At 36.2% G+C, this 26134-nt stretch overlaps 1 protein-coding gene across 6 annotated transcripts; it reads left to right on the plus strand.

The window, feature by feature from the left end:
• Positions 1541-25600, plus strand: OCIAD1 (OCIA domain containing 1). 6 transcript variants are annotated; one of them, XM_018049443.1, is made up of 9 exons: positions 1541-1668; positions 3210-3272; positions 3695-3775; positions 9736-9789; positions 16278-16325; positions 17119-17254; positions 18122-18297; positions 22319-22471; positions 25073-25600. In XM_018049443.1, exons 2-9 carry the CDS (start codon positions 3215-3217, stop codon positions 25108-25110), a joined length of 744 nt encoding a protein of 247 aa, XP_017904932.1. In that variant the 5' UTR covers positions 1541-1668; positions 3210-3214; the 3' UTR covers positions 25111-25600. The 6 variants fall into 6 exon arrangements, with proteins under 6 accessions (XP_017904932.1, XP_017904933.1, XP_017904930.1 ...); XM_018049444.1 differs by lacking the exon at positions 1541-1668 and adding an exon at positions 1692-1888; XM_018049439.1 differs by lacking the exon at positions 1541-1668 and adding an exon at positions 1917-2052.

Genomic DNA, 26134 nt, shown 5'->3' on the forward strand with positions numbered 1-26134 from the left:
GGGCTGACTGTTCACTGCTTCAGTTCAGTTCAGTCACTTAGTTATGTCTGACTCTTTGTGACTGCATGAATCGCAGCATGCCAGGCCTCTCTGTCCATCACCAATTCCTGGTGTTCACTCAAACTCATGTCCATCAAGTTGGTGATGCCATCCAGCCATCTCATCCTCTTGTCCCCTTCTCCTCCTGCCCCTAATCCCTCCCAGCATCAGAGTCTTTTCCAATGAGTCAACTCTTCAGATGAGGTGGCCAAAGTATTGGAATTTCAGCTTTAGCATCAGTCCTTCCAATGAACACCCAGGACTGATCTCCTTTAGAATGGACTGGTTGGATCTCCTTCCAGTCCAATGGACTCTCAAGACTTCTCCAACACCACAGTTCAAAAGCATCAGTGCTTTGGCGCTCAGCTTTCTTCACAGTCCAACTCTCACATCCATACACGACTACTGGAAAAACCATAGCCTTGACTAGTCGGACCTTTGTTGGCAAAGTAATGTCTGCTTTTGAATATGCTATCTAGGTTGGTCATAACTTTCCTTCCAAGGAGTAAGCGTCTTTTAATTTCATGGCTGTAGTCACCATCTGTAGTGATTTTGGAGCCCCCCAAAATAAAGTCTGACACTGTTTCCACTGTTTCTCCACCTATTTCCCATGAAGTGATGGGACAGGATGCCATGATCTTTATTTTCTGAATGTTGAGCTTTAAGCCAACTTTTTCACTCTCCTCTTTCACTTTCATCAAGAGCCTTTTGAGTTCCTCTTCACTTTCTGCAATAAGGGTGGTGTCATCTGCATATCTGAGGTTATTCATATTTCTCCCGGCAATCTTGAGTCCAGCTTGTTTCTTCCAGCCCAGCGTTTCTCATGATATACTCTGCATATAAGTTAAATAAGCAGGGCGACAATATACAGCCTTGACGTACTCCTTTTCCTATTTGGAACCAGTCTGTTGTTCCATGTCCAGTTCTAACTGTTGACTCCTGACCTAATCACCAATAAGTTTCAGTAGCTGGCTCTCAACAAATATTTGTATAGTGAAGAAATGAATGAATGGTGGTTGAAAAGTCATGAGTTCCCCTCTCAAATTTCCATTACTAGAGAACTTGGACGGCTTACGCCTCGTTTAAGTGTGTCGTTTTAAACCCAACAACCCTATGAGGTCGTATTTCCATTTTTCAGCAGAGAAAAACCTGAGGTTGAGAGAGAGCTGGAATGTACCTTGCCTGAGGTTTCTATAACTAGACAGAAGTTAGGCTCAAAAGTATCAGCCAAGTGCACGTTTAATAATTATTTGCTACTACTTAGCCTAGAGGCCCAAAGGAAGAAGTGCACTATGTAAAGCCTAAAAGCAGAGAAAGCTAAATAGCCAACTCTCAACAGAGGATAAAAGGCCTTCCAGAACGTTCCTGCTGGCCAGCAACTGGAAGATTACATCGGTGCGTCACAGCAGCCTAAACCTGCGGGGTGCAGGGAGGAGGGGGCGGGGCTCGGGTCCGCAGAGGTGGAATGCGCAGCCGCAGTGCAGCTCGTGAGCGCCGCGGCCGGCGGTGGAGGTGAACGCTGCAAGAACAAGCCAAGGGGGACAAGGCCGACCGACGCAGGAGTTCGCGTCCATTCTGAGGCTGCTCGCCTTCAGACTCCGCAGGGAGGTCTTGACGTCATTTCCTTCCGTAGGTCACCACTGCTTCCGGGTCGCGGTCATTTTGAGTCCGTATCTGGGTGACTTCTTGGCGGTCGTGTCGTTGACCGCTCCCCACCCCCAACCCCGCTGCAGTCCCGCGCCTTCCGCCTTCCCCTCCCCCCTCCACCTCACCCGACTCCCCTTCGGGCTTTTTGTCCCTGGTCTAGCGGGCTCGCCGCGCCACCGCCCGCCGCCGTCGTCGTCGGGAGGTGGGTGAAATGACGCAGAAAGCCCCGTTCCGCCCCCCACCTACCCACTCACCATCTCTGTGCGGCCGGCTGCTCCCCTGCGCCTGCCGCCATTTTTCCCGCCTGCGAGGGTGGGCCGATCGCTCTTTGGGCCTCGGGCTCCTGGGTGCCGGTGACCAGGGCTGGTGAGGGAACGTGTCTGGGGGTGTGCATGGGAGAAATTGGTGACGGATGTGTGTAGGTGTTGGAGGTGGGAGACGCAGTGCGTGGGGGATGGGGTGCAGGAATCGACGGTTGTTTTATTCTTTGGGAGCAAGAGATTAAAATGGTTTTGTCAAACCTGACAGCCTCTTTCTAGGTAGGATGCTGTTGTGAGAAGAGGTTTTCGGTTTTTTCTTTTACGGTTGTTTGAGGATATACGTAGTTTATTAAGGAACCTCTGTCCATCCATGCATTGATTTACTCTATTTATTCTTTTTCCCTAGTCAAGAGGTTGGCATGAATTAATAAAAGGCCCTCAGTGACGACTTACTGAATAAGTGAATTTTGGAAGGGTCCCAATTGCTATCCTCATCGCGTGGGATGTTTCCCGTTTTCATTTAAATTGTCTTTAAGATGAGAATAAAGACTATATGTGAACATTGTGTAAAATACGTAGCTGTCTAAATCTGTTGATCTCTTAAATCCAGAGACATGGGTTAAAAATAATAATAAAGTGTATGTTCTTGAAATGCTATGCCTTTTGTGTATCTCGTTTATTTTTCTAGGTCTCCATTTGGGGAGGGAGGAAAGAGGATACAATCGAATGTGCTGTTAGCTTCCCACCACTGGGAGAACAAAATGACGTCCTTGTTATTTCAGTTTTTTTTTTTTTTTTTTGGAATTACTGTTTTGTGGAAGAGATTGTATGTTTCCTGGTGATTATTTTATTTTTTAAAAATGTAACCCAGAAATGACTTGAGATTTCCTTCTCTATTTTGGTGAATTATCTTAATAATATGTTTTGGGGAGGATCTTAACACAGGATAATGTGAAATAAACCAGCTTCAGAAGGAAAAATAAGTCTTTTTAAAAATCAACCTTTGTATCTTCATATAACCAGCTGATAAATAATTGTAAAGCATCTGTTCTTCAATTACAGGACCTAATGAATCGTTCTAAAATAGTTAATAGGTTTGAGACTTTTTTAGGCAACTTTTCAAGTACTCTAGATGTAGTTGTGTTCTGTAAATATTTGTTGACTGGTTGCAGTGTAGACTAGTAATTTTACTACGTTATGTCTTGATTTATTTTGGCCAGTTGCAGTCATTTCTAATGCTTTTCATAAATGTTTTTGATGCAGGAAAGATGAATGGGAGGGCTGATTTTCGAGAGCCAAATGCAGAAGTTCCAAGACCAATTCCCCGTAACTATCAGTTAAATTATTTATAATTAAAAGCATTTTTTATGTAGAGAAACTTTCATTGCCTTGAATAACAGTAGCCACTGGGCTGGCTTCATGGCTGTGTGACCTTTGCGGTTGCACATGGACCCATTAATGGTCTACTCTTGGCACCCTTAAATTCTTAGTAATTTGAACAAAGGACCCAAATTTTAATTTTGCACTAGACCCAGCCCATTTTGTAGCCAATCTTGACTACATAGCTGGTAGAATATTGGCACTAACTTTATATTTGAAGTCAAAGTTTGTTAAAAGTTTACAATCCACTTATTCCATTACTTTATTTAAAAATTATGTTTTGTTAATGTTTAGACTAAGGTAATTTTTTAGACTTAGTTTTACTTCATGGATGTTTTAACGTTTTACTGATTTTCCTTGGTAAAAAGACATAGGGGCTGATTACATTCCAACGGAGGAAGAAAGAAGAGTCTTTGCAGAGTGCAATGATGAAAGCTTCTGGTTCAGATGTAAGTTAAATTTTCTAATCAACAAAATTTGATCTTTAATATCTGAAATTATGATGACTTCACATAGAAAGAATGGGCAGCTTTTTAACTTTGATATGGTTATTGCTAAAAGGTTGGTTAAAGAAAGAAAGTTGTATACATTTTATTAAGCATTTAAAGTTGAAATATAGTTTATGTATGGTGTTAGTTTCAAGTGTACTCCATAGTCATTTAACCTTTGCATACATCATGAAATGATCAGAATTGTATGCATTTAAAAGTAATAATTTTTTTCAAGATTGTAAAGTATTTTTGTTGACAATAGTGATAGCATTTACTGTGTACATGGGTTATATAAAAATAACCCAGTAAGGTTGATAACTATTACCCTCACTTTACAGATGAAGAGATTGAGGTTTAGAGATATTAAAGATACTATCTGGTGTTCCACAGCTGGTAAGCGATGGTGTCTGGACTTAAAGCCATGTCTCTCTGAAACAAGTTCATGATTCTGCCCCTTAAACTTTTAACCGCTATAGGATAAAAATTTGTTAGTTTCTGTTTTATTGATGTGAAGTGTTATTACACTACAGCTCTTGATTTCTGACTAGAAATCTTATACGTGAAGATTTTGTTTTTTAAGTACAGAGAATGGTGAAAGCAACACAGAACATAATTTACCTTTGAATAGAACCATGTTGTTTCTTCAGGAGGTAACTGCAGTCCTTTCAGATAAGGTAATTCTAGCGAAAAAAAAAAAAAAAAAAAAACAAGGTGGGATTTTGAAAAAGGAGGGGGTGACAAGTAATTAAAAAGGATGTACATTTTTATCAGTCAGCCTAGTATTTATGCATATAGTGTGTAAGGTACTGTGCTTGGAATATGCTTTATGAGACAGTCATTGTCTTGAAGTACTTTTATGATGTACTTGAGACAGAACTAACTCATGAGACACCTTGAGAAAGATTAAGTGCATAACAGCAATAGGATTAAAAGGATAAATTAGTTGGAATTGATTTAGCTATAAAAGGCTTTATTAAACAAATGAGGCTTAACAACCAATAGAACCTCAGGTAAATGAAGAATGGTGGGGGAGCATTTAAATGAACAAAGGCAGGTTCTCTAATAACTTGATCTCTTCTGGAGCCTTGAGTCTGGAGGGATTGGAGCAGAGGTGTTTTGTTGGGGGTGGAAAATAAATATAATACCAAGAAGTTAAAGGTTTGATTTCAGTTCAGTTCAGTCGCTCAATCGTGTCCGACTCTTTGTGACCCCATGAATCGCAGCACGCCAGGCCTCCCTGTCCATCACCAACTCCCGCAGATCACTCAGACTCATGTCCATCGAGTCAGTGATGCCATCCAGCCATCTCATCCTCTGTCGTCCCCTTCTCCTCCTGCCCCCAATCCCTCCCAGCATCAGAGTCTTTTCCGATGAGTCAACTCTTCAAATGAGGTGGCCAAAGTACTGGAGTTTCAGCTTTAGCATCATTTCTTCCAAAGAAATCCCAGGGCTGATCTTCAGAATGGACTGGTTGGATCTCCTTGCAGTCCAAGGGACTCTCAAGAGTCTTCTCCAACACCACAGTTCAAATGCATCAATTTTTTGGCACTCAGCTTTTTTCACAGTCCAACTCTCACATCCATACATGACCACAAGAAAAACCATAGCCTTGACTAGACGGACCTTAGGCGGCAAAGTAATGTCTCTGCTTTTGAGTATGCTATCTAGGTTGGTCATAACTTTCCTTCCTAGGAGTAAGTGTCTTTTAATTTCATGGCTGCAGTCACCATCTGCAGTGATTTTGGAGCCCCCCAAAATAAAGTCTGACACTGTTTCCCCGTCGATTTGCCATGAAGTGATGGGACCAGATGCCATGATCTTAGTTTTCTGAATGTTGAGCTTTAAGCCAACTTTTCACTCTCCTCTTTCACTCTCATCAAGAGGCTTTTGAGTTCCTCCTCACTTTCTGCCATAAGGGTGCTGTCATCTGCATATCTGATGTTATTGGTATTTCTCCCGGCACTCTTGATTCCAGCTTGTGCTTCTTCCAGCCCCGCGTTTCTCATAATGTACTCTGCATATAAGTTAAATAAGCAGGGTGACAATATACAGCCTTGATGTACTCCTTTTCCTATTTGGAACCAGTCTGTTGTTCCATGTCCAGTTCTAACTTTTGCTTCCTGACCTTCATACAGATTTCTCAAGAAGCAGGTCAGGTGGTCTGGTATTCCCATCTCTTTCAGAATTTTCCACAGTTTATTGTGATCCACACAGTCCAAGGCTTTGGCATAGTCAATAAAGCAGAAATAGATGTTTTTCTGGAACTCTCTTGCCTTTTCCATGATCCAGCAGATGTTGGCAATTTCATCTCTGGTTCCTCTGCCTTTTCTAAAACTAGCTTGAACATCAGGAAGTTCACGGTTCACGTATTGCTGAAGGCTGGCTTGGAGAATTTTGAGCATTACTTCACTAGCATGTGAGATGAGTGCAATTGTGTGGTAGTTTGAGCATTCTTTGGCATTGCCTTTCTTTGGGATTGGAATGAAAACTGACCTTTTCCAGTCCTGTGGCCACTGCTGAGTTTTCCAAATGTGCTGGCATATTGAGTGCAGCACTTTCACAGCATCATCTTTCAGGATTTGAAATAGTTCTAGGGGCCTCCCAGGAGGTGCTAGTGATAAAGAACCTGCCTGCCAATGCGGGGGACATAAGAGACGCAGGTTCAATTTCCGGGTTGTGAAGATCCCCTGGGGGAGGACATGGCGACCCACTCCAGTATTCTTGCCTGGAGAATCCCATGGACAGAGGATCCTGGCGGGCTACAGTCCATAGGATTGCAGAGTCAGACATGATTGAAACAACTTAGCACATGCCTGTGAGTTCTTGGGCCAATGGGATGATAACTGTTGTTTTAAAGGAACATTAGCAGTGTGCAGAATGGGTTAGAGAATAAGAAGGTGTACAACTAGTTCCATCTGCACAAACATACAGGTAATGTAACAATCTACATGCTAGGGTTAGTTTAATGTGTATTATAGGTTACAGCAGTTCTCAATCTCTGCAATTGCTGAAAAGTGTATGAATTCATATTTGTTTCATGCATCTTATAGGTTTTGTGAACGATGTTTCATACATCTGTATTGGTTTTTGAATAAAATAGTATATGATTTATGTAAGAGAGAGCATGGACTCTGAGACCTGACTGTCTGGATTCAAGTTACAGCTCCAACATATATTAGCTGTGAGATGTTGGAGAAGTTCCTCATCTCTGTATGCCTCAGTTTCCTTCTCTGTTAAGTGGGGATAATAATAACGTATCTCATGGGATTGTTAAGGAGATTAATTCAGTTTAACTTACTATGTGTTAAGCTGTTATATTGAATGGCTATCAGTGCTGTTGTGATGAATGAAAAGTTTCAATTGAAAATGATTATGAGTTTAGAGAAGTATTTTGCTAGTGTAAGAAAATAGTAAAAGGAATTTTAGGGGTTCTTGTGTTGAATATGATTGAGATCATGGTCATAATATAGCATTTGGTCAGCAGTTTTACTGATTTGCCTAAAGAAACATTTAGTAGACTCTGGAGTGGGAGTCAAGTAGTGCAGTGGGAAAAGACCACTGACCTGGGAGTTGGAAGAGTTGAATTTTGATCTGAATTCTACCACAAACCATCTGGGTTGCTTTGAGCAAATGACTTGTTCTTTACTTTGACTAGAATGAAGACTAAATTTCTGAAGTCTCTTAATTTTCCGTTCTTTTTTTCTGTAACAATGCATGAGTTGGAAAGAGACCTTAGTTCTACTCGATTACCCTTTATAGTATGAAAAGAAGTTAGAAGATTTATGGAAAGATACAGTGGTGAATGGCAGAATACTAGAATCTCATTAACCAAACTGTTGCTCTTTACATTATGCCATCTTGGCCTAAAAAGAAAGCAAAATGGGGAAATAGTCGTTTGTAGAGATGGCCAACTAACTCATTGCCTTTTATTCTTAATGATTCTTCAGTGCTTCAAGTTGCAATTCTTGAACCAAGCTGAAGGAGAAAGTGATTGCAAATTGTACTGATGCTGTAATTTTAAAGGAATATCCTTTGAAAAACCTTAAATAATATATGAAGGCATTCTAACCAACCAACGTTAGATCATTTTTCCAGCTGAGGTAAAATCCATTAGTAAGTAATAGAGCAAGGATTTACGCCTTAGAGTTTCTGCAGATTGTGTCTGATGGCAAAGCTAATGCCCTATTCCAGCATTATGGATTTTAATCATGAATATTTTAATAATTCAAATGCTTAATGACTTTGTTTCTTAAATTGCCCATATATATTCTAGACCACAGTTGAGCAGGCTGTAACCCAACGGCCAAATCTGTTTTTGTATGGCTGTGAGCTAAGGGTGACTTTCACATTTTTGAATAGTTGAAAAAAAGCAGAATTTTTCATTACACATAAAATTTATCTGGAATTCCTATTTTCGCATTCATAAAGTTTTATTAGAACATAGGTGTATTCATTTGTTTATCTCAGTGCTTTTGTTTTAAAATTCGTAGTTGGGGCAAAGACTGTGTGGCGGACAGTACCTAAAGTATTTACCACATGACTCTTTACAGACCAGTACCCAACCCCTAGTCAGGAACTTCAGTCTCCAGTGCGGCAGCCATGTGTAGCTATTGCAATGTGAAATAGTTTACAGCAGAAGGGATACAAAGGAAAATCAGCAAAGGTAAAGGAGTGGGTGAAATTCAGAGACAAAGCTTCTGAGTTCTCTCCAAGTAGTCACACACATGGATCGTACTAAATTTCTCCAGTTGCATGTTGTAGTAACATATCACAGACTTAGCACCCACAGTTTTTATTGGGATTTGGTCACATAGGCTCCCTCTGCCTAGCAGGTAACAAAATTCCAGACTCCCCAAAGGAAAGGAGGTGTTTGGTATGAACAGTATTTGTGCAAGTAGTTTGTGCATAGTGAGCCACTTATCATCCAGGTGAAGTTTTATATCGGTTTACCTGTCAACCTCCCAGATATAAGGGAAGGACCAGTCTTGAAAGCAAGCCTTTGTAAGGAAAGCAGTTTCCGGGCTGCCATGTTAAATCTTTCCTGCACACTGCCTAACTGGGAAAGAGATATAGACTTAACATCGAAATTCTTTGGGGCAGTTTGGGTATAGAAGACTGGCTTCATAAATTATGAGCCTCTTTGAGATTATGAGAGTTTTGGATTTTTCACTCAGTATTAATATGCATATGCATGTCAGTCATATTTTCATTGAGTTTTACAGAATTCCCTGGTTTAAGAGAAAGCATTGGTATTTAAAATACATGCTTTCTAATTGTACCAATCACCGTATGATTTTGGGCAAGTAGTGTATCTTGTGTATTGGTTCACTCTGTAATACAGAACTTAAAAACTTGATACCTGGCATCAGAATTCACTGGAATCTGCCATTGAAGTGGCTGTATGATCTTGAACAAATTACTCAATGTCTCTAAGCTTCAGTTTCCTTATCTTTAAAAGGGCAATAGTAATATGTAGCTTATAAAGATGTGGTAGAAATTAAATGAGATAATGTGCTGAAAGCACTTAACATGGTACATGGAATTTTGCTGTTTGTAATATATGTCTTGCCTACCTCATCAGTAATTTTTTTCCCCCTTCAACTTCAGAGGTAACTTTTGATCACTATTACTGTGTTGGTTTAATTGATGATATCAGTGAATGGCTATTTTAGAGCCTAAATCTGGGTGGTTCTGAAATTATGTTAAATAATTTGTTACATTTTCTTAAATTTAAAATGTTTTTTATGTTTTCCTGAGTATATATAGCACAGCTTTTAAAAGTGGAGCAATCTCTTTTGAAGATCTTAATTGCAATGTACTTCTAGCTGGTTTTACTGATATACATCTATTTATCCTAATGAACTCGGACAAAATCTTTTCCTTTTATTGATGTTGACAAATTCTTTTTCCCCCTATAGCTGTACCTTTGGCTGCAACAAGTATGTTGATTACTCAAGGATTGATTAGTAAAGGTAAATATTTTAAACTTTGAATTTGTTTAGCACATTGGATATCATGTTTTTATGTTCTGTTTTTCTCATCTTTAGATAGGGGACATATGGTAATGTATCATATTAAAAATTATCATTAAAAATTTCTACATCAGAAGAGATATATCTCCATGAATCCAGAGTCAAATGTCAAGTTTGAGAATTTGATGTCCTCCTGCACTGTAGTGTATTAACACTGTAAGAACAAGAAAGTAATTAAAAGCCAGTGGTGGTTTACAGGAAGGTAGAGAAATAAACCTGGCTTAGGTAGGTAGACCATCCACATAACTCATCACCTAGGAGCTTGTTAGAAATGCGTATTCATGGGCCCCATCCCAGGCCTACTGAATCAAGAGTCTGAGTTAAGGCTCCAGCTGAATCTTGTGTATTGGTTAAAAGACTGAATTCTCTACCTAGCTTCCTAAACCAGCTTTGTCTTATAATGGGGGAATGGAGGTCTTCCTTGTCCAGATTCTGTTGGTTTAAATAGTGAAGTTGGCAGTCTCTCAATAACCAGAGCAAAAAGAAAATACATAGATATTGTGTTCAGTTCAGTTCAGTTCGGTTCAGTCGCTCAGTCATGTCTGACTCTTTGCAACCCCATGAATCACAGCGCGCCAGGCCTCCCTGTCTATCACCAACTCCCGGAGTTCACTCAAACTCATGTCCATCAAGTCGGTGATGCCATCCAGGTATCTCATCCTCTGTTGTCCCCTTCTCCTCCTACCCCCAATCCACCCCAGCATCAGGGTCTTTTCCAGTGAGTCAACGCTTTGCATGAGGTGGCCAAAGTATTGGAGTTTCAGCTTCAGCATATAGTAAAATAAATGAAAATTTTGAATTACATAGTAAAATAATGCTACTTGGAAAGAATAGTTGCGTATAGGTAGGTATTAACTCTATCAGTCTCTACATCTTTAAATTTAGTTGTGTAAACAGTAGAAATATTCATTACATTTATTTTGTGAACTGTCTTCTTGGAATTAGAAGATGTTCCAGAAAAGGATAGTCAACAAGCTCCTTCCAAGATGTTACTATGATAGGAACATATAGCTTTTTCATATTAGCAGTATGAAATACTTAGTAGTATTGACACAACTAGTTGAGAAAAGTAGTTTTGTAAGGAAATGGGAGGAGTTTTTGAGGTAAAATTTTGTTTTTATTTCAAGAATTTCCAAAGAACCTCACTAGACAGGAATTTTTTAAAAGCAAATGAATTAAGATACATATACTCTTACTTGTCTTTCAGAGTTGTTTTATAGACTAGGGTTGTTTCTATAATGTGAAACAGACATTTTAGTTTCATTAATTTTAAGGAAAAACTGAGCAATGGAGAAATTATAGTGTCCATTATTATGCTACCCATTTTATTTATCTGAGTTCTGTCAGTCATTTAATGATTGGAGCTAGACATGGGGTGGGGTGGATTATAGAAAAGAAAAATTAATAACAGCTGGTGGTTCATGTAAGGAAAACAAAATGAATACAAAGTTGTGAATACAAAGTCGAAGCAAATAGAGAATATAATTAAATATTAAATAAGCTTCTAAGTTTTGTGGTAGAGATTCCAAGAGCTATAGGTTTTCAAAGAAGAAAGATCTTTGTAGGGCTACTGTAATGAAGGTTTTGAAGATGGGTAGGATTTAGATTAAAGGAGATTTAAGAGTATCTCAGGAAGGAGGGACCTGGTTGTCAGAATGATAACCATGACAGCTGGGGGGGACAGTCAGGCCACTGACATGGCTAAGAGTGGCAAAATCATGAAGGGAAGAATGAAAATGTATAGCTAAGGTAGAACCAAGAGAAATGGTAATTTTGAAAAGAAAAAAAACAAAGCAAAATTTTGGAACTTTGGGGCTTCCGTAGAGTAGGAGACTTTGGACAGCTTGAAGGTAAGACACAAGTGGTAAAGGCTGGGAGGATCAGATTGCACCTACTCACTTGGACCTTATGTTTTCAACAATAAAATGACACTTGCTGGGCTTTTGCCTGTTTGGGAATGCCTTGTAGCTAATCATACATATAACCAAACCACAGACAGAAATTCCCTTTTTGTAGTTGAACACACATCTTCATAGGATGGTTCTTACATAGTTACCACTGAAAATCTTAGGACCTAGTACTGAAATGACAGATTATTTTTGCAGCCAAAATCATCTTGGACTTCTGGTTACTGTTTGGTGATTATTTGACTTGAAATTAATGGTGATTTATGCCTCTGATTTTGTTTGCAGAAGTCATACCATGAACAACAACCATCTTCAGCATCTTTATAGTTTTTCATAGTGACTGACTGGGCTTGGAGCTTTTCAGTGGGATTTAGTAATCCATTTTTTAAAAAGGATGAATTATTGAAAATGACTTACTTAATTTGTAGAATAACATTTTCTATTGAGCATGTCATGTCACCTTTATACCTTTGTCAGAGTTTGTTGTTGGGATTTTGATACTTTGAGTAAAAAATACAGAAAAGAATATTGAGTGATATGTCACCCATATAATTATCTCCCAGAATTGAGGGCTTTTTATTATTGTTGAAATTGTATTGGGGTCTTGTTTTTGGAGGGTGAGGTATTCCAATGAAAAAGTCAGTCTCAAAAAAAATATTGAGAGAGACTTTAGGAAAGGAATTCGAATCCAGCAAAGCATTTTGCATTTAATCAAAATGCCTAACATTTTGTGTATGATTTTATCCACGTGTATGATTTTTAATCCAGTTTGTCATACTCTACGTAGTCTTGGCTGCTCCTGCTCTAGTCATTCTTTTAAATCAAAACATTTAAATATGCTTAGATCATTTCTAACTTCAGAACATAAAAAAGAAAAAATCTTTTTTATCCTTTTACAGCTGCTCCTAGTTGTCTTGAATTTGAAGCCAGACTTCACGAATGAGCACTTCACTTTTTCTTTTGACCTACTGCAGTATATGTCACAGATTATGTATATAATCTGACATGTACTAAAACATACCAGTGCAACCTTTTTGTTGCTTGAATTTGATAGACAGGTTTTCTTCATGACCATTACACAATTTTAACCAGTCCTTCTTAAAATGTTCTCTTCTCTTGGCTTCAATTATAGCACTTTCTTCTGGTTTGTCTCCTGAATGTCTGATATGCACTATATACTGTTCTGGGTATGTAGCATTGAAGACAAAACCCCACAACCTCTTAGTGCCTACATTCTTAGTGTGGGTTTTTTCCTTCATTGTGTTAAGTTTTACTTTGCCTTTGAATTTTTAGTCCATGTACTACCCAACAATGATGGGAAGTTTAGTGACCATTTATTGCTCTAAATCCTCATAATTATCTTGAGTCTAGGTAATCGGCTCCAGAACCACGTTCTGCACATCTCCACATGAATGGCCCTTTTACAGGCTCCTCAAATTGAACTCAAGTTCAGTCCCAAGCTGAATTCACTTCTCCATAAATTAATTCCTCCATTCCCCTTGAGTCTGAATGGCATCACTCTCTAGCCAGGATACAGACATTTTTCACTTCTGTTCCTTACCTGCTTTGTCCAACAACTGTCCATTCTGTAGTCTAGCTCTTAAGTATTTCTGTAAGCTATTTTCATCTGCACTCCCATGAATTATCATGTATCATTTGTTGGTAAGAATATTGCGTTAGTCTCAGTAATTGTATTTGTCTCCATTCTTGCTACTTCCCTTTAAAATATGGACTCTTTTTTGGCAGTTGACAGGGCATAGTGCATGCAGTAGACACTAAAATACAAGAATAATTCATTTTATTGTGCTTTACAGATACTTTTGTTTTTTTACAGATTGAAAATTTGTGACAAGCTGCATAGAGCAAGTCTTACCAATATCATTTTTTTTGAAAGTAGCTGTTCACTTGTGTGTCTCTGTCATATCTTGGTAATTCTTGCAGTAATTCAAACTTTTTCATTATATTTGTCATGGTGATCTGTAATCAGTGCTCTTTGATGTTGCTGTTACAAAGATTATAGCTTGCTGAAGGCTCAGGTGGTTAGCATTTTTAAGCACAAAGTATTTTTTTTTAATTGAGGTATGTACATTGTTTTTTAGACATAATACTATTGCACATTTAATAGACTTCAACATAGTATAAACATGAATTTTAATATGCAGTGAGAAACCAGTAAATTTGTGTGATTTGCTTTATTACACTGGTCTGGAACTGAACCTGCAGTTATCTCCAATCTGTGTCCGTATTTGAGTGGATGAATAGCAGCTATTCCACTATATTCTGTTTGTCTTCATTTGCTCTGTAGACTAAAGCTCTGTGAGGTTAAAGATAATGTCTCTTTACTGTTATATTCCTATTTCCTAGAATGTAGTGCCTGTGTATTATAGGTGGTTTATAGGTATTTGCTGACAGAATAAAGAAACAATATTTTTGTGTAAATGTAGATACTGTTACAGTCCTCCCTTTTCTCATCATCTCAGTTCATTTTATATAAAATTAAATGGCAAAATTACATATACATTATACAATCTTTTATGTACCGTCTTTCAGCATTGTGAGATTCATCCAGTAGTATGCCCAAACTGGCTTTTACCAGCTCCAGAGGGCTAATTGTTAAAAAATTTTAGGGACTTGACAAACCAATTTTTAAAACATTGGTAGCTTGAAATTGGTCATAGGGCAAGTATTTACACCACAGAAATCAACTAACATTACAAATCAGACCCTTTTATTTGGAGAGCTTGTTTACCAGCATGTCACTAGATTCATTCACATTGTTGCATGTAGTTGTAAATTATATACACTCATTGCATATAGTTTTTTGCTATGTGAATATATCATACCAGTCTGTCCATCCTTTTGTATATTGATGATTGTGCAGTTTCCAGTTTTGACATTACAAATGGTTCTGCCATGAACTCCACGTCTCTTTGTAGACGTTTTGCTTGGTCATAGATGATGTCCAGGTTCAATTTTAGTAGATACTTTCTAAACTCTCCAAACTGTTTAGACCAATTTACACTCCTACTATCAGTTCATTAATTTCTGTTTGTGTCACTGTCACCAACACATGCTACTTCTGTGTCTTTTGAAGTTTAGCCGTTGTTAGTGAACACAATAGTGATTGCATTGTAGTTTAATTTGCATCTCCCTCGTGGTTAATGAAGTTGATCTTGTGTGTTTATCAGATCTCTTCTTATAAGAAGGGCTTTCTGTAGTCTCTTCAGGATATTTATCTGGTATAAGGACATGAAGACTCTTGTGCTTTTTCTGTAAGCTTTATTGTATGTATTTATTTTCTCGCATGTCTTAGTTCACTGACCAGGGATTGAACTCAGTGAAAGCCCAAAGCCTAAACCACCGGGATGCTAGGGAATTCCCTGTTTTGTCTTTTCATACTTTTATTTTTGAGTCATCCTGAATTACTTTTGAACATTATATGAGATAGGATCAAGGTACATGTCTCCCCCGTACGGATTCGTGGTTGGCCCAGCACTATATTTTGAAGACTAGTCTTTGTTTACTGCGATGCAGTGTTGTTGCCTCTGTTATAAATCAAGTGACTGTATGTGTGGGTCTGTTTCTGAATTTGATCAGTTTATGTGTTCTTGTACTTATAACACATTATCTTAATTAGTATAGCTTTATCATGGATCTTGATATCTGGTGATAGCTAGTTCTCCATTGTGGTATTCTTCAACATTGCCATGATTTTTCTTGACCGTTTGTATTCCCACATGAATATTAGAATAAGCTTTTCAGTTTGGGGAAAAAACTTTCTTAGCTTTTAATTGGGGTTGTGTTGAATATATAGATGTTTATGAGGAATTACCATCTTTATTTAATCTTTGACTTCATGAACATGGTGTGTTTCTCCATTTACTTAGCTTTCATTTCCCTTAGTAAATTTTGTAGTTTTCAGAATCTTTCTAATTTTTTGTTAGATTTGTTTTTGGGTCTTTGATGGTTTTTGGTGCTGTAGTAGTATCCTTTTTTATTGGGTTTTTTTGTTTGTTTGTTCCTGATTCATAGAGATGTGTATTTTTTGTTTTTGTGTATTTTTGTATATTTACCTTGTATCAAGTGATCTTGCTGAATTCATCCATTCTGATAGATTAGAATCTTGATTTCTTCATATTTCTCTTGATGTTGAATTCTCTTTTGAATAGCTTCAGGCTGCTTTGGTATTCTGGAAAGAGCTAATGCTGTCAGATAATATATAAAGGTAGTCTGTACTAATTTTTCCTTATGTCTTTGTGGATTGCTCAAAGCCACTGAGAAATATATATATCTTGCTTTATACTGTACTGCTAAACTTACAATTACTTTTGTCTCAAATTATAAAAGACCAGCAGAAGTATGTGACTAGCAGAATTATTTTCTTTGTATTATTGACCATAATTTCTGTACCATTCTTATACTGTTAGCATAAACTTCTTTCCTTGCAATAAAAAATAAAAAACATCTTTATTATGTAAATGTAACAGTGTTGCTCAGAAATATTTACTGTTTTATCTTTAGGAATCCTTTCAAGTCATCCCAAATATGGTTCCATTCCTAAACTTATATGTAAGTATGAACAATACTAATTCTCTTAGCTTTTTTGCCTAAGTAAAATAAATAGCTTTTACAAATGTTCTGTCTTACTAATAACAGTTATTTGGTTATTTGTTTTGATAAATCATTGTGTTTAAGTTTTAAATGAACTACTTGGGCATTTTATTGTTAGCATTAAAAACCATGAGTTAGTTGAAAGAGGCATTTTCCCCTGTTTTTATAATGTCTAAAACCATTAGTTTTAAATTATTTTGTAAAAATATAATATTTGAAAATAAGTTATCTTGGTCTATGAGGAAAGAAAGTTCAGCTATTCTGATTAATCAGAATATTTAAAATTAAGTGTAATTTTTAAAAAACCCTAATTTGCAATTAGTAAATAAACATAATAGCATTTATAAGTATAGTTTCTTTACATTTTATGATATGGTTAATAAAAAATAGTAAATTGCCCTTAAAGAGAGTGTCTGAAGCTTTTTATGAATCTTTCCAGGGTATTCTGTCTTCTGTATTGGAAAGATAAAACAGTAGCCATGCTTAGGTAGCACTTCATAATTTATCATTTTAAGGGATTTGTTTCACATAATTTTTAACTTGATTTTGTGAAAGTGAATTATATCCACTGAATCTTTCTGTGAACTCTTAATGCAACTCAGTGTCATACTTTTACCAGTATTTCAGGAAATCTGTTTTTCCACAGCAGAGACATATTTAGAACTACATTTTTTTGAAGTGTTCTTTTAGAAAAGATTTTTGTCTAAAGAGGCACATTGAGTTACACTTTTTGTTTATTTTTACAAATAAGTTGCTTGCATCATGGGATACTTTGCTGGAAAGCTTTCCTATGTGAAAACTTGCCAGGAGAAGTTCAAGAATCTTGAGAATTCCCCTCTCGGAGAAGCTTTACGATCAGGACAGGCACGACGATCTTCACCAACTGGGTAGGCCGTTCAGATCTTTATAAAGGCTTTCATTTTAGCTAAAAAAAAACCTGTAACTAGATATTGATGTAGTTGAGTGCATGAAACATTGCCTTACTGAAGGACCACTGGAAACTTGCCATTTTGCGGCAAGCTAAAGCTAGTTTTATTTTTAAAAGTAAAAACAAGATTTGTTTAGTTTAAAATAAAGAGTTGCATCCTATTGGGAGTTCATGTCCAAGAATGAGAGATTTTAATTCGGCAAACTCGTTTGCTTACTATACTCTTATTTTTTTTAATTGCCAAATATTATCAGTCTCATCTCTTGACAGATTTCAACTTTTTAATCCTGTTGTTTAGAATTTTATAAGTACAGATAAGTGAATCTGTCTTGAGAGGTAGATAAATAATAAGGTAATTAAGTAGATTCGGTAGATAAATTGTCCTGTCACAAATGGCAAGGAACAGAAACCCCATGAGAACTGCTGTCATTTATATTTGCTTCAGCAAAATCGTGTAGATATGGACTACTCCCTGTGGAAGTAACTTCCAAGTTAATGTGAGAAATGGACACATTTTCTGATCTGAGGTACTTTTTCTTTCCAAGAACTTTAAACAGATTAAAAGGATCTCTGAAGCCTAATAATAGAAAAATGGGTATATATTTTCTCTTCTCTATGTTAAGAGTGATAATTTTTTAGTTGTATAAGTGGGTTAGAACATGTTTTTGTGGCAAAAACAGACTTTATTTTACTGTTTTAAATAACTATACTAACATTCTATTATTCCTTTAGAAAATGACTTAAGTTTTTGTATCGTAACACACTTCTTTAAATAAGGCATAGACAGTAACCCTGTTTCTTTATACAATATGATTTTATTTTGTAGGCACTATTCTCAGAGGTCAAAATATGACTCAAATGTGAGTGGTCATTCATCTTTTGCAACATCCCCAGCAGCAGACAACTTAGAAAAAGAGATGCTTCCTCATTATGAGCCAATTCCATTCAGTGCTTCTTTGAATGAATCTACTCCAACTGGTATTACTGATCATATTGCCCAAGGTAGAAACTTCTCTTGAAATGAATTTCAGCTTTTATGGTCCAACGTATGTATAAACTTTATTTGATGACCTTTTTAGCTGGATATCACCTCTGTATTCCACCATCAGCCTAAACTCAGCATGTTTGTTTGCTCATCTGTTCATTTGAATTCATTCTTCATTCATTCAATACTTTTTGAGGTCCAGTAGGTATCAGGTACTCTGCTAGGTATGGAAGTAAAGATGAATAAGAGCTGGCTGTTTGCCCTGAAAAACTCTCTCAGTCTGCTGGAAGATATAGAAAAATAAGAATAAATTATTAATATGCTCCATTAATTGAAAATGCTAACCATGTTTAGTGAAATAGCAAAGATGAAATGATAAATGGTCCTTGAAAGAGTCTTTAAAAGATTTCATTTATTACTGTGGTCTTAAAGGCTCTTTTAGCTTCTTTGTGAGAAAAATTACCTGCTTTACAGAACTGTTGTCAAGTGAGAAAATCCATGTGAAAGTGCTTTGTGAAGTTTGTGTGAATATTAGCTTTGAAGATCACGTGATGTGAGTGAAACAACATCAACTTTGGATTAAGGCCTACATATGAATCATGATTGACATTTGCTAGCTATATGTCTTTAGACAAGTAATTTGTGGTGCCTTCAGTCTCTTGATCTCTTGAATTGAGATGATAATACCTCTCTTAAAGAACTATGGGAATGAAATGAACTAATGAGAGGTAATGTCTGAAAAGTATTAATAATAAAAGTAAAATAATAACATTTACTGTCAGCAAATGTTAGCTAGCTTGCTTCCTTGCTTTCTTCAGTCTAATTTGCCATGAAAGATGAATTGGAAACAAAGTGTAAGTTCTTAATTCCTCACCTAAAATCCAAAATTTTTTTAAAAAGAACAGGTTTTTAAATAATAAGTGATAAAATTCTGACCTGAACTCAAACCAATTTCAGCTGGATAGAACTATATTGATAATCTTTATTTATCTTAATATTTTTTCTAGATTTTGTTTTAGGAATGTTGTGTTTGCTTATTCATCACTACTTCAATGGACATTAAGTGATAAGGGATATATACGGTAATGTTTTTTCTAAAATCTAAAACTCTGATTTTTGAAGCATTTCTGACTCCCAAGGGTTTGGAGATGGGATTTTGGACCTCAGAGAATTTGAAAACACGTGCTTTGAAATAAATACAATAAGCTACTACCTGTGGGGAGCAAACAAGGTTAAAGGGACATTCGGGCCTTCATTTCTTTTTAGACAGAACAGATTTTATTCTCTATGTATGAATATGTTAAAAGGACAGAAGGTATGGACTGGAAAGAGAGGTGTTGGTTATAGATCAAGTAAGGTTCCAGATGGTGCAGAAAGGGTTCTAGGTTGGTCAGGATATAAAATAGCCATTTGCTATATGTGGCTGTTTAAATTCACTAAAATTTAGACAAATTGAAAATTCAGTTCCTCAGTTGCTTTGGTGGCATTTCAGTTGCTCAGTAGCCATATGTGCTACTGGCTACTGTGTTGGACTGTGTAGAGAACATTCTCATTATTATAGAAAATTGTATTGGACAGCACTGTCTCAGAGCAGGAGTCAGTGGTGGGGGTGGTGGGGGGTGAGTATTTCACTTTTCAAAAGAGACAGGAGAAAGTGAAGTTAAAGGGTTGAGATAACTGAAGAGATTCTTAAGCCTTATTTTTTGACTGTACTGTACAACGTGTGGAGTTTTAGTTCTCTGACCAGGGATCAAACCCACGTGCTGTACTGGATCAGGAAAGTTTCAAAGTCTTTTAATTCTCACCTATTTTCCCCCCTTAGTGGCTGGACATGAGACACCTGATTAGTGAGAGAGGAAAAGAGGTCAGCAGCATAGGAGAGAATGGTTAAAGTCATCGTTTTATCTCCACAGTCAGCTGTCTCACAGAGTCTCCCATTTCTCCAGTCTCCCAAATTCAAATCTATTCTACTTCTGTTCTAGCCGTGTACCAAGTCTTCCCTTGCTATATCTTGCATCTTTCCTTGCATTTGCATTAGAAAATTTCATTCCATGTTACATAATTTCTTTGCCAGTAAAAACAAACAAAATGCCCTTTGGTATCTGCCCACAGACTACAGCAAGGACCAAACTTTCATGTATTTTAAGTCCTCCACTGTAGCCATCCATCCGTCATGCTCTGCTGTCTTACCCCTGCCCCCAAGTCAAGATTGCCACTTTAGTTCCCCACGTGAGCCCACAGTGGCCTCCTTTGCTTTCCTGGAGTCCTCCCTTACCAGGACATCCTCCCTTTTTGTTTAAGTCCTATTTGTCCTCTGCTTTCTCTTAACAGGAATTGAAAGTTATTAATCTCTCAGAGTAGAAAGCATTCTTTCATAGTTGTTATGAAACTACAATAAGTTTATTACAGTTAGATTTAAATCAGTGCTTTTTTACATTTTCCTGTTCCTTCCAGCTCTTGCTCCCTACACAGTGCAAGATATTTTTATTTGGCTTTTACAAGTGAAAGAAATTATCCCTATTTTCTGTCTGATTCGTGTTTTCATTATTCATTGCAGAATTTCAGAACAATGAAATGTCTTTCTTTTTGATAAGAAAATGTATTAGACCTGGAAGGAACTTTAGCAAAGATCATCTAGTTCAAACTTCCGTATTTCATAGTTGAGAAAACCAAGACTCAAAGAAGCTTAGTGATTTGCCCAAGGACATTCATTAAATGTTGTCAGAGTGGGAATGAGAATCTAGGGTTCCTAACTACTCATCTAGTATAAGCTGTCTCCTTCAGAATTTAAAAAATATCATTTATGCTGAAAGGAAATGAATTCAGTAACTTATTACTAATGAAATGCAAGGTGCTTTTAAATGCAGTATACAGTTTTAATATTTTTCTTTAAGCAAGAAAAGTTTGGTTTTTATCCATGGTATATAATACTAGAACTAATTAGAAATTTAAATCCTCTGCTTTGTATCAGTGCAAGTGTACTTTATGGTAAAAGATTGTAGTTGAATATATTCAATGAATAGTTATGTTGCTTTGAAAAATGTGAGTATTCGCTGGGACCTTACTATTGACTTTCAAAATAGTACCATTTATAAAAACTGTTTTAAAACAATTATTTTAATTCATATGGTTATATTATTAAAATGATATACCTAATTTCTATGTCTCATTAAAAACCTCTGAAAAATATTATTTGGGGAGTGGTTTGTTAGATTTTGTAAGTTAAATAGTTCACTGTAAGCATTAATTGACTTTTAAAAAATGTTATCTGGCTTTGCTTGCTAACTATATACTTTATAAACTATGTTCAAAATTTAGTCCTGTCACCTAACTGTTTCCTTATTTTTATATCAGTATTTGATTCTTTGATAAAATGTTTTCATACTTTGACTTTCTTTGGGAGAGAGAGAGAATAAATGCTGGTTCCCCAGGTAAAAGTTGCTACTTTTTTCTGCCTCAGTATTGCATCCATTAGACCTAAGTCAAAATGATGCTTCTGTGGTTAAAGACTATATTTTATACCTTTCAATAGCCATTTTCAAGTATTATTGAAATATAAGAAAACATAAATGTTTTTTAATTGCTGGAGTTTTTTGTATATATATAGGCTGGATACAGTAACATTTAACTATGGAACTATTACTAAATCTACACCATGTCTAGTTTTGTTCAATTGTCGCTAGTAGAATGTATTTCTCTTTAATTATATAAACTGTATGAATAACCTCCCAGTTTAGAGCAACACTAGCATTTTAATGAGTGAATTGTGCTGGTATATATTATATCCATTCTTCTTCTGGCCATGGGTAGTTTAAAAAAATATTTTTTTAACTTTAGAAATATAAGCTTGAAAGCGTAAGAGGAAGTAGATTTTGGTTTTATAATTACCTTGGGGAAAATACAGAACCTTTGGAATACTGGTAATAATCTGATCCTTCACTTTAATTTTTTAGTAGGTAAGAAGCATTTGTAAACTTTAGTTGCTTTAGATTTATTCAAATCCTTTTATCACCATTTATTAACTGTTTGTTGTTTTAGGACCTGATCCCAACATTGAAGAAAGTCCTAAAAGAAAAAATATTACATATGAGGAATTAAGGAATAAGAACAGAGAGTCATATGAAGTTACTTTAACACATAAGACTGACCCCTCAGTCAGGCCTATGCAGGAAAGAATGCCAAAAAAAGAAGGTATGATAGTCTAGTCTGAATCACTTTGCTCTTTAGAATTAGAAACTGCAGCACTAGTTTAATTATACTAACGTGTGGTTTAATGCCTCAAGCAATTAACCAAAATAACATTTTTTAAGACGGTAACTATTAATAGTTATCAGTTCTTCCTTTTTTAGTGTTCCAAAAGCCATTTTATGTTAGAAAATAATGAAGTCCAAATAGTATGGCTTAAAACAGTAAGACTAAATTTTTAATGTAGAAATTATACAAACATTTGATTGTATGAGAAGCCACCTTGGGAATTGACAACATTTTTTGAAATGATTGTATCTATTGCATAAAACCAGATTGGATTGATAATGCCACTTTTGGCAGAATCACAGAATCCTGATTGAGTAATAAAATGATGGTCTTGTATGTCTATGAAATTGAAAGAGTTACATGCTTATGAACTAGCTTTTAGGGCATTTCCAAATAGGGAGTTTGACTTTTAACAGTACTTTGTGCATAGTTGCTCAGTTGCAACCCCATGTCCTGTAGCCCACCAGGCTCCCAGGAAGAATACTGGAGTAGGTTGCCATTTCCTCCTCCTGTGGATCTTCCTGACCCAGGGACTGAACCCATATCTCTTACATTAGCAGGTGAATTCTTTACCACTCAGCTGCCAGGGAAGCCCCTAAACAGTACTTCACTCTATAATTAATTAACACATAGAGATTTTTAATATCATGATTTAAGACTTTTTGGAGCAGCTGCGCATAACCTAGAGTAGATTTTCTGACACCAAAGATTTGTCAGTAACAAGAGGGCATTTTGAATAGGGCTTTGTAGCTGTTTCAGTATAAAATTTTGTAATATCTTTCTTGAGGAATTTTAGAGGATATATCATTGTTTCAAGGTTTTCTATCTACTACTTTAAAAATTAAAGGAACAAAAATGTCCTTTGTACCTTCTTGAGAGTATACCACAGAGAATGCAAAAATACATAAAAAATACTTGGTATTTTTTATTATGATCATTCCTTTAGAGCTAGTTTTATTTCTAATTGGTAGTAATTGTTTCATTTAATCCTATTTTACAACAGTGATCCACCTCTGTCATATTATTGATGTTCTTTACAGCTTTAAAATAGATTTGTAATCAGCAATACTTGTTAATGTTTGCCGTAAAACATAAGCCTTATGTATTTAGTAGTTATTCCTCTGTAATATGTGAAGATTCACTGGTACTCTGATCTTCTAATTAATTTGAGAATTTAGACTGTAAGCTCCTTGAGGGCAGGCGGTAGTATTCTTCTCATTTTTGTCATGTGCTCTGCTGTGTGTCTGCATAGCATAGTGCCATTGTTTGATATGTCAGAAATGTTGTGTTTTGGTTGGGCCTTCTAGTGCTAAAAACCAAGAAAAGATAACATGGTAGATGAGTGATATTTGCTGGATTTGGACATTGGTGCTTTTGGCTGTGAACAGTTTTGAAGTTGTGTTTCATGATACAGTGATGTGAACTGTTTTTCTTTGTAAAAAGAAAGCTTTCTTTTTTGTGCTTTATATAATTTAAAGAAAAAAGTTATGAACAGTTTGTGATTTCTGTTCTAGAGCTTAGACAGAAATTTAACAGTACAATGTAGATTCACTAGGTCAGAAAGTGTCATTTAAAAATTCTCAGCTTTTGTTTTTGTGGATTATATTCGTTGTTACTTTAGCTAGTTAGAAATTATGGCAGAAATTGTAAACATCTAAGCATATTTTCAGTTAGCTGTCAGCAGTGAGTCCCCACACATCATGTAGCTCCGTGAAAACTGCCTTCTACACATAAGGGAAGAAAGCAAGGGGGAAAAGCAGAACAATGTCTTAGTATAATAATGAAATAATTTTGACTTTAAAGACTTCACTGAAAAAGTCTTGAGGAAGGGAATCCCCTTATACTTTGATAACTGCTTCTTTACATTGTTGTGAATACTTGGGTCTTCTGAAGAGTTATAATTCACAGATGATGGCTGTGTAGAAGACAGGCTAAAAAGTAAGAGTAGAGAAGATAGAAGAACATATTTCAAAATATAATATCACATCAAGTACAAAAATACTGGAAAGCATTTCCTCCTTGTACTGGTATTAATCTCCTAAGAGAGATTAAATTAATCTAATCTGAGATTTCTGTGGAAAATGGCATTCAAATATTCATTATTGTTTTATTTTTCATTTACTGGTAACTATTGTGCATCCTGTAATGTATACCATGCTTACTTTAGATGGTAAAGTTGTAAAGGTACCCAGGCTTTGGACCCTAAATAGACCTGTGTTCACGTTTCAGTTCTACCTATTTTATTAGGCTTGTACCTTGGGCAAGTTACTAATCTGTTTTCCTTAGAACGGGGGTTATATTTACTTTATCAGGTTGTTTCAGAGATCAAATACATATGTAAATGTCGTGATACTGTATTTATGTCAAACCTCCAGTTCACAAAAGGCTAGCCAGCCCCTTTTTATAATTATAATTTGACTCTCATGTACATTTATTCAAATGAGAAACATAATTTAAGTCATAATAATAGGAAACATAAAACAGTTCCTTTCACTTATTACTATTTGGAATCATCAATTATTTGTGCTTTTTTCCTAGTCAAAGTAAACAAATATGGAGATACTTGGGATGAGTGAAAAATTGCATCATTGGACCTACTGAAGGAATTTCAGTATCCAGCTTCATCTAGGTGGTCATGAACATCTGCATGCTTTGAGCTCAGCAGCAGTCTTCATAAACACTTTTAAAACTAGAACCTGGGTTTTTGTGGTTTGGCTTATTGAGATGATGTTTTAAAAACTCAAGGCTTTAATATTAATATTGTATGAATATAGTCGTTTGGGAAACTCTTTGAATGATGTTATTATACCATGATTATACATAGTTTATGAAATTGTTTTAAGTTACAGGACAAGGATACTCTGTTATAAAACTTTCAAGAGAATGTAATGCTCTACAATCACTGCATCTGGAAATAAATGATACCTGCATGTTGAATTGGGGTGGGGGGGGAGCAAGCATAATTTTAAGTGTTAAACTTTACATCAAAATTATTAAAACGCCTTTCTCCAGTGTTTGCTGTATTCTCTTAGTGTTTATGGTAAATAAAATATAAAGGAACGTGTATCTCCATTGATTTTATGGTCTTATTGTTTCTAGTCTGCCTGTGTGCTAAATTGCTTCAGTTGTGTCTGACTCTGCAATCCTATGGACTGGAGCCTGCCAGGCTCCTGCCCATGGGATTCTCCAGGCAAGAATACTGGAGTGTGTTGCCCTCTTCTTAAGTACAATCATAAGAAAGACTTTTGTAGGGATAGGAAATAAAGTCATCTATCTGAATATTTAATTATAATACAAAGAATGTGACTCAAATAAAGCAACATACAGTGAATAGCCCAATGCCCTGAAAAAGTGGTGTTTGAAAAATTTGCAAATTCCAGGGGAATAAAAATTTGGTATACTGTATTTTCTTCATTGTTGACGTAATGTTTGTTTCTGGTTCAGGTGAATGGAAAGTGAAATTGTGATCTCATCTAAATTATACTTAATTGTATTACATTTCCACCAGAAACAGTATTTCAGTTAGTTACTGCTGCAAATCATCCCCAAACTTTGTGGCCTAAAACAGCAACAATTCATTGTCTCAGTTTTTCTGTGTCA

Source organism: Capra hircus, chromosome 6, assembly GCF_001704415.2.
Source record: "Capra hircus breed San Clemente chromosome 6, ASM170441v1, whole genome shotgun sequence".
NCBI classification, from domain to species: domain Eukaryota; kingdom Metazoa; phylum Chordata; class Mammalia; order Artiodactyla; family Bovidae; genus Capra; species Capra hircus.